Genomic DNA, 10,000 nt, shown 5'->3' on the forward strand with positions numbered 1-10,000 from the left:
AATTTTTTTTTTTTTTTTTTTTTTTTTTTTTTTTTTTTTTTTTTTTTTTTTTTTTTTTTTTTTTTTTTTTTTATTGTGTTCTTATATTTTATATACTATAAAGTCTTTTATGTATATATTTTTATTAATCTATGTAATTATTTTTTAATAAGAGAATGAGTTTTTTTCATCTACATAAAACTTTTAATATGTAAAATTTTTTTATTTCTTTATAAATAAATATATTTTACCTATATACTTTCTTTTTTTCTTTTTTTTTTTTTTTTTTTTTTTTTTTTTTAATTATAAACATATATATTCTATTAGATAATTTTTAATCCAACTATTCTTAAAAATTACAAGAAAATTTTATTTTTTCAATATCACTGAAACAACTGTGCTTTATAGCTATAATACAAAAAAAAAANAAAAAAAAAAAAAAAAAAAAAAAAAAAAAAAAAAAAAAAAAATTAAATATATATAAGTTTTTTTTTAAATTAAAATTTAAAACTTTTGAAAAAATTATTTGCATTATAAAAATATGTATTGAACTTAAAATTAAATTTGTTTCTTATTCTTATTCTTATTCATTTAAAAGTAAAAGAATGTATAAATTATACAATTCTCCTTTTTTTTTTTTTTTTTAATAATTATATTTTAAAACATGTAAAATATGTTAAAGAATTACATATAAATTAATTGATAATTCTTAAATTTTTTCTAGTATAATTTGTATTTTGATAAATTGAAATTTACTATATATGATGATAAATATTTTTAATTGTCCTTTATATTTAATAGTTCTATATTTATTAATTTTAATTGTTATTAATTCTAATGGAGTAAATATCATATGTAAAACTAATAAAAACCAAATTTATCGAAAAAAATTAAGTAAGCTAAAAAGAAAAAATTATCTAAGTAACATTAATTGCAATTTGAATAGCTTATCTAACATAGCAAATTATAATATTCATTATAAAAGGAATAAAAGTAGGTGTAATAATGTCAATAAATTATATAGTAATAATATAAATAATAATAAAAATTTGATCAATTCTTTTTATCATTCTCATAATAAAGGTGATAATAAGGGATATAATAAATATAATAGTAATGAAGTTGATAAGGAAAAATGTTTAAATAATTCAAAAATTTTATTTATAAATTACTTTAATTTTAAACATTTAGGAAAACATATTTTAAAAAAAAATGAATCTTTATGCAATCAAAAAGAATTATCTTTTCCTAAAAGTTATAAAAAATATTATTCCAAACTGTTAAAAGAAAAATCTTTGTTTAATTCACAAAATATATTAGGAACAAAAGAAGCAGATTTGTGCCCAACTTGTAATAATGATAATAATATTAATGATATTTCTAAATTAGAATATGAAGAAGAATTAAATAATGAAAAAAAAAATATTGATATATATATTAATAAAATTAATAGTTTTTTGAATATAGAAGAATATAAAGATATTTATGGTAAGGAAGTATATAATGAAATAATTAAGCTATATATAGAGAAAAAAATCCCAGAAAATTATGAAAAAATATATTTTTCTGAAGATGTTAAAAAAAGTGTAATATTTGATATGAATAAGTATGATGACAAAGAATTCGAAAAAATGATTGAAGAAGAATTTAAGAATAATGGTATTTTTATAAATAATATTGATAAAAAATATTATAGAAAAGAGAATATATTAGGAATAAAAAAAATATTAAATTACTTACCTTTATTAAATTTAATTAATAACCCATCTGATTTAAAGAAGCTAAAAGAAAAATACTTACCTTTATTAGCTCATGAATTAAAGATATTTTTATTTTTCATTGTAAATATTACTGGGGGTCATTTTTCATCCTCGTTAAGCTTATTAGAAATACAATTATTATTATTATATATTTTTAACCAACCTTATGACGATGTAATATATGATATAGGGCATCAAGCTTATATACACAAAATTCTGACAGGACGAAAATTTTTATTTTTTTCATTAAGAAAGAAAAAAGGTCTAAGTGGTTTCTTAAGTATTTTTGAAAGTATTTATGACAAATTCGGAGCTGGTCATAGTTCCACTTCTTTAAGTGCAATACAGGGATTTTATGAATCTGATTGGCAAGTATATGATAAAGAAAAAAAAAATTCACCAAAAGAAAATTTTAATGATGCAATAATGAGCACATCCTTCAAAAAAGAATCACCTAATAATGGTGAGAATTTTAATATAACAAATATGATAAATGATGTAAGTTTTGAAAGAAACAATTCAGATGATTTAGATAAATTTCATATTGCCATTATTGGTGATGGTGGTTTAACGGGAGGTATGGCATTAGAAGCATTAAATTATATCTCTTTTTTAAATTCGAAAGTTTTAATTATATATAATGATAATGGAGAAGTTTCATTACCAACAAATACATTAAGTATATCTGGAGTAAGGCCGATTGGCTCTATTTCTGATCATTTACATAGTTTTGTTACAAATAAAATTAAAAATAAAAATACTACATCTAATATAAAAGGAAAAAACATTTTTGAAAATTTAAATTATAATTATATTGGTGTAGTTGATGGAAATAATATAAATGAAATGTATAATGTACTAACTGATATAAAAAAAAATAAAATTAAAAAATCCACGGTACTACATGTACATACTAGGAAGTCTAGCAAATTTATTGATTTAAAAAGTCCAATTAATAAAATGCATTCCATAAAAAAAAATGAACTGTTTTCTTTTGATATGAATACTTTAATTGATAATAATAAAAGAAATTATATCAATGAGAATGATAAAAAAGGTTACATAAAAGAAGAGAAAGAAGATAATAAAGAAAATAATGAAACAGGGTACAAAGAAGGTGATAAATTGTTTGTTGATATAAATAATGAAATGATAAAACAAAATAACAATGAATGTAATGACATTGATTATGAAGAAATATTTGATAAAAAAACTTTCACTGATATATATTTAGAAGAAATGTTAAAATATCTTAAAAAAGATCAAAATATAATCTTCATTTCTCCTGCTATGTTAGGTGGCTCAGGTTTAGTAAAAATTGGTGAACTTTATCCAAAAAATGTATATGATGTGGGAATATCAGAACAACATGCAGTTACATTTTCAGCAGCTATGGCTAAAAATAAAAAGTTAAAAATTCATTTATGTATATATTCTACATTTCTTCAAAGAGCATATGACCAATTAATACATGATATGAATTTACAGAAATTACCATTAAAAGTAATTATATGTAGAAGCGGATTAGTAGGAGAAGATGGAGCAACACATCAAGGAATTTATGATTTATCATACTTAGGAGCCTTAAAAAATTCTTATATCATTTCTCCAAGTAATAGTATAGATTTAAAAAAATCTTTGAAATTTTCTTACATAGATAAAGAACACTCTGTATTTATCCGTTTGCCTAGATTGAATATTTTAAATAATAATTATTTAACAAAATTTTTACATATAGATATTGAAAAAGAAGAAGAAAATGATATAAATAATTTTATAGGAAAAGCAAGAATTATTAAAATGAGTAACCATAATAATTTTAACAGAAATAAAAAAAAAGTAAGCATCTTTAATATGGGAAGTATGTTATATAATGTAGTTAATGCACTGAAAGAAATTGAAAAGGATAAATATTTTTTAGAAGAATTTTCTTTTTCGGTTATTGATATGATTTTTTTGAATCCTTTAGATAAAAATATAATAGATTATGTAGTTAAAGAAAATAAACATCATTGTCTTATTACATATGAAGATAATGTTATAGGTGGATTTTCTACACATTTTAATAATTATTTAATAGATAATAATTATATAAATAAATATAATTTATATGTTCATAATATTTATTTTCCAAATGAATCAATTGAACATGGTTCTCATAAAGATCAGCAAAAAGTTCTTAAAATGGATAAATGTAGCCTTGCAGATAGAATAAAAAGTTATCTAATAAATAATTTTACATAAATTTTATCTTCTTTTTTAAAAAGTTTATTTTATTTTTTTTTTTTTCGTATCCTTTTATTCTGTCTTATACTTCTATATTTTATTCTGCTATGTTACAACTCATTTTAATATCTTGTTTGTATTGATTATTTTTTTATATATCATTCAGATTATATGTTATGCTTTATTTCATTATGCATCTTTCTTTTTTTTTTTTTTTTTTTGGTTAATTTGAAAAATATATTTTATATATTTAAATTGTACATATAAATTATATATATATATATATATATATTATTAAATCAATTATAAAATCTTAAAAAAAAAAAAATATTTTGTTTTATAACATTATTTAAATAACAGTTTAAATAATCACATTTTCATTTATATTTTATAAAAGAAAAAAAAAATTTTTTTTTTAACTAAACTTCAATTATAATTTCATTACTTTAATAGAATTTTTTTATATTTAATAATTTAATTTATCAAACATTAGTAAATACAATCAAATTAAATTTTTAAAATTATTTCTTATATAATATTTTTATTATTGAAGCATATACTATTTTAGAAAAGACAATTTCCTTGTATAAAAAGAAAAAAAGAAAAAAAAGAAAAAAAAAATATATATGTATTCATATTTTAAACCTAATTAATCTACTATAACATACTATCGGCTTTTAAAAATAAAAATAGTTTCACTTAAGTTTTATTCATTTAGTTTTATAAGTGTTATTTTCATGAAGTTATTATTTAGTTTGTTTTATTCAAATCATATAATAACAAATCTATGCTTATGCTCATTTCTTATTTTAGTATCATTAAGTTTCAATTATCTCATTATTGGTATCTTTTTAATTTATATATGAGTATAAATAATTTATTATGATTTGTATATATTCTTTTTTATTCATTAAAATTTTAAATATACTTTTTTTTAAAATTTAATTCCTTAAAATCAAATATTCTTTTAGCTTCAGATATATATTTTTAATCATTTAATTTTTGATATTTATTTTTATACATTTGATTGTTTTGGTGTTTCTTTTAAATATATTTTTTTTTAATTTTATCATATATTAATTTTTTATTAGTATAATTTTAAAATATATATTTTTTTTTTTTTTTTTTTTTTTTTCCCGGAAAAATTTGTATACCTATATATATATATTTTTTTTTTTTTTTTGCATTATACATATATTCATGTAATAATTATTTATTTTTTTTATTTAGTTATATTGTTTTCAATACTTTTTATTTTATTATAAAAAAAAAAAAATTTTTTTTTTATTTAACTTATTTAGAAAGTATTTGATATTTTTATTGTTTTTTTTTTGATATTTCTTATTGAAAAAGCAATTTAACAAATTAAAATCTGAAAAGAGTAATTTTCTTTAAAAGAAAAAAAAAAATGTGATTCTACATTAGGTATAAAATGTAACTTTATATAATATTTTTGTTAAAATTTGATTTACTCTTTTAAAATTTAAAATTTGTTTAATAATTTTCTTTTTTAATTAAGAACTTTTTAAAGTTATAAAAAAAAAAAAAAAAAAAATTTTATGTGTTTTATTTCAAGATGAAAACTAAAAAAAAAAAACAAATGAAGAATAAACCGAAAGCATACGATAGTAAAGATAAATTAAGAAAAACTAAAACAAAAAAGGATTTAGAAAAAACTTGCAAAAAAAATGTTGTTAAAAGATTGGAAGTTGCATTTTTCGGTCATAGAAATATATTTTTAAAAGATATACATAACTTTATAGTTAATTTAAGAATTGGAAAATATATTTTAAGAAATGAAATATTTGAAATAAAAAACAACGAATGCTTAAATAACTTAATTATTGTTATAATCCCAAATTTATCTAATTTTTATATTAAAGATATTTCAACAGATAATGTATTTAACAAATTACAAAAGAATAACAATTTTAGAAAAATTCACACAGAGAATTGTGTAAGAAATAATTGTAGTAATATAATTTTTAAATCATTAGGAGTATCAGTTTTAAAAAACAAAAGAAAATTTAACTTTCAAAATAATTTTAACATTGATAAATATTTATTAACTAAAGATCAAATGATAATAAATAAATATCCCACAGAGTCAGACAATTATATGAATTTTGAAAATATAGAATACAATAAATGGGAGAAACAAATATATGATATGCATAAATATTTATCAAAAACAATGAATTCAACATATGTAGTTTATTTAAATACATACACTGCACAAAATGATGAAAATGAATGTAACAGAAATGTAATAGGTGATGAAGAAAAAGATTTAAATGAAAATATAAAGGAAAATGATATATCACAAAAAAATATATTCACAGATGAACATATAAAGTTATATACTGAAGTATTAGAAAAACTTTTAAAAGTTTCAAAACAAAATAAAAATCAATTAAAAGGAAGTGTCAGTATATCAAATCAAAATAATGATTGTGTAAATTCATTAGATAAAGAAGTTCAAGAAACTGCAGAGCAGGAAAACAATGAAAAAAATGAAAATCCAAATATGATGAATTTGGGTTTGGTGATAAATGATAAGATGAATGAAATAGACCATTTAAAATATAAAGATTTGAATGACATGAAAATGAGAGAAGCAAATAATTTATGCTCAAATGTAAGTAATAATAATGAAAAAGAAAATAAAGATAAAAATAAAAGTGAAAATTATATTGGTGAATTTGATTTAGATAATATTTTTAGTATTGATTGCGAAATGTGTGAAACAATAAATAACCAAAGGGAATTAACAAAAATAACAGTAGTTGATGCTTATATGAATATTGTATATGATTCTTATGTAGTTCCTGATAATAAAATTACAAATTATTTAACTTTATATTCAGGAATAAATGAAAGTACATTAGAAAATGTAAAAACAAAATTAAAAGATGTACAAGAAAATTTAAAAAAGTTTTTAAATAATAAATCTATTTTAATTGGTCACTCACTTGAAAATGACTTACATGCTCTTAAAATTAGTCATCCATATGTAATTGATACTTCTATTATTTATTCTAATTCTAATTACTTTTCAAAACCATCTTTATTTCAACTTTCCAAAAAATATTTAAATATTATTATGAAAAGAGAAAATGGTCATAATTCAATTGATGATGCAAAAATCAGCATGTTTTTAGCTTTAAAAAAGGTTACAAATTTTTTAATTAATTTATATATATTCATATAAAATATATATATATATAAAATATATATATTTTTTTTTTTTTTTTTTAGATAAGTGAATTGGATACAAATGACTTTCATTGTTATTTTCAACCATTATCCTTTTTTTTGAATAAAGCAAACTTTAAAGATATAAAAAATAATATAATTTATGATGAAGACATAACATATAAATATGAAAAAAATATGTGTATATTTGATTCAAAAAATAAATATATTGAAGAAAGGGTTCCAAAAAATTTTTTACGAAATTGTTTTCATTGTATTTGTGAAAACGATGATGAATGTACAGAAAACTTAATTTTAAATATAAAAAATAAAAATAAAATAAAAAATTATTTATTAATATTGAGAGAATATGAAAATTTATGTAATGAAAAAATATATAACTGCATTAAAAATGTTAATAACAAAGATTTTAAAGTAGAGGATAATGAGAAAATATTTGAAATACCAACAAGGGTTGAAGCAAATGATACTTTAAATAAATTAAGTGCAAATATTGAAAAAATTTATAATAATATGGATAAGAATGATGCTTTAATACTTTTATCATTTAATAACAATTATTTAGCTGAAGAAAAAGTTAAAGAGACATTTTTTTTAGCAAAAGATATTTTTTATTCTCAAGTAGATATAAATGATAAGTTAAATAATATTAATGAAAAAATTAATTCAATAGAAAAAATGATGAATAAAAAAAAAAAAAGTAACGATTGTTCAAGTAATCATTTTTATGAATTTCTTCATTTGTTATATACTTACGATAAATATGTTGTTCATTATTTAAACGAAAATAAAACAAATGATAAAAATATTTACATTATGAATTCCTTAACAAATTTAAAAAATAATTTAATTATAAACAACAAAAAAAGAGAATTTAATGGATGGTTTTCCATATTATTAAAAAATTAATTATCTAGATTTATGTTTTTATTTTCTATATATATATATGTAAAATTATATAAATTATATAAATTATATAAATTTTTTAAATACATGATACATAAAAAAAAAAAAATAGAGAAAAAAAAAAAAAAAAAACTTTATAGTAAATATAAAGTTAATAGAAATTAAAAACTAAATTTAAATCATATAACTCTTTTTTTTTTAGACTTAATTTTTCTACAATTTTTAATTTGTTAATTATTATATCCTTTTTTTTTTTTTTTTTTTTTTTTTTTTTTTCATACAAAATTAATAGAAAAAATTACATTTTTTGTTCTTTGTTTAATAAAATTTTATAAAATAAAACTATTTTATATTTATTTCAAAAAATTAATTCAAATATTTTTTTTTTTTAAATAACACAATTATTTGTTTTTTTTGTTTTTTATTCATAAATTGGGTATCAATGAAATATAAGTTACATAAAAAAAAAATTATTTCTAATTAAAAAAATATATTTTTTTTTTTTTTTTTTGAATATAAGTTACACTTTTTTATTTGAATTTGTACTAACACGGTTATTATGAAATGGTTTTAATAATTGAACATATACACTTTTTATATTTATTTAAATATATATAAAAAAAAAAATAAAATATAAAATATAAAATATATGTTAACAATGTGTGATAATGACAAATATGCAAATTATTTAAGAAATAAAATAGTAAAATACTTCAATTTAAAAAATAATGAACTAGAGATTAATTATATTAAGTCAATATTAAATTCGAGATCTTATGATTTATTTGATTCTATATTTTTATTAAATCAAGCATTTTATGAGAAAAACAAAAACTTAAAATATTCACTAAACGATGTTAAAAAATTTACATATGATTTAATAAACAATAAAAAAAAATTCAATTTTTCTGATAAAATTTCAGATAGCAACATAAATATAGTGAATTTTAATAATAATAATAACACTGATAAAAGTATAAATAGTTATTTTGAAAATATTTTTAAAAATGATAAAATAAGTATTATTAAAGACAAAAAAAAATATGACATAGATAATGAAAGAAAGTTCATTAATGCAGAATTGAAAGAAGTAAAATTAGAAAAGAATAAATATAAAGAAAATAATTCTATAAAATGTAAAGAGAATAATGATAACATTGAGGATAATAAATATTATGATGATTTCATAAAAATTAAAAGTAAAGAAATAACGGAAAATAAAAATGAAACAAAGAAAAATAAGCATAATGAAAAGATAAATAGTTCAATTGTTTTAAAAGAAAAAGAATTAGATAATTTTAAAATGGATAGTTCAAATAATGTGGAAATGAAAACAAATGAATTAACAAATTTAAAAAATGATGAAATAGAAGAGAAAAGAGAAAAAGATTATTTTTCTTTTTTTAACATCAAAGAGAATGATTACTCTTTAAAAACTATTATAGATTTAATGGAAAATGATAACATTAAATCAAATAAAAAAAGTAATCAGCAAATGAAAAATAAAAAAGAGAAAAAAAAAAATATTCAAATATGCATATGCAATGGGCAAAATCATAAAATATACGCTAATTGTCTAATTTGTGGAAAAATTTATTGTACTAAAATAAAGTATAAAAATTGTATATATTGTGGTAATCAAATATATGAATCATCTATATTTGATAAAATATATTTATGTAACGAAGATATGGATAATGTAGTAAAAAAAGTAGTTTCTACTGTCAAAAATTCAGATCCTTTTATTTATAAACTATATTTTGATTCAAATAACAGTAATTTAAAAAAAGGTTATACATTTTAAAAAATATTAAAAAATATATAAAGTTTTTTTTTTATTTATTTTGTTTTTTAAATATATTCATAATTATTTAATATTCTATAAATAAATATATATACATATATATATTTTT

General features: G+C 17.2%; 3 protein-coding genes across 3 annotated transcripts in view; all 3 read left to right on the top strand.

Annotated features, from left to right (window-relative positions):
• Nucleotides 1-743: 743 nt before the first annotated feature.
• DXS (1-deoxy-D-xylulose 5-phosphate synthase, putative) lies at nucleotides 744-3,983 on the top strand (the record flags this gene model as incomplete). Its single annotated transcript, XM_028671221.1, has 1 exon — nucleotides 744-3,983. The coding sequence occupies one exon, from the start codon at nucleotides 744-746 to the stop codon at nucleotides 3,981-3,983; it is 3,240 nt and encodes a 1,079-aa protein (XP_028527895.1).
• A 1,582-nt stretch (nucleotides 3,984-5,565) lies between these two features.
• Nucleotides 5,566-8,090, top strand: PGAL8A_00248200 (exoribonuclease, putative; the record flags this gene model as incomplete). The annotated part of the gene is made up of 2 exons (XM_028671223.1): nucleotides 5,566-7,137; nucleotides 7,224-8,090. 2 exons carry the CDS (start codon nucleotides 5,566-5,568, stop codon nucleotides 8,088-8,090), a joined length of 2,439 nt encoding a protein of 812 aa, XP_028527896.1.
• Nucleotides 8,091-8,736: 646 nt separating this feature from the next.
• Nucleotides 8,737-10,000, top strand: part of PGAL8A_00248300 (conserved Plasmodium protein, unknown function) — a gene marked incomplete at both ends in the record, with an annotated part of 2,016 nt that continues 752 nt past the window's right edge. The window contains one exon of the mRNA XM_028671224.1: nucleotides 8,737-9,877. Within this exon, the coding sequence (XP_028527897.1) occupies nucleotides 8,737-9,877 (1,141 nt within the window). The remainder of the gene's footprint in view (nucleotides 9,878-10,000) is intronic.

Source organism: Plasmodium gallinaceum (genome assembly GCF_900005855.1).
Source record: "Plasmodium gallinaceum strain 8A genome assembly, contig: PGAL8A_v1_76, whole genome shotgun sequence".
Classification (NCBI taxonomy): domain Eukaryota; phylum Apicomplexa; class Aconoidasida; order Haemosporida; family Plasmodiidae; genus Plasmodium; species Plasmodium gallinaceum.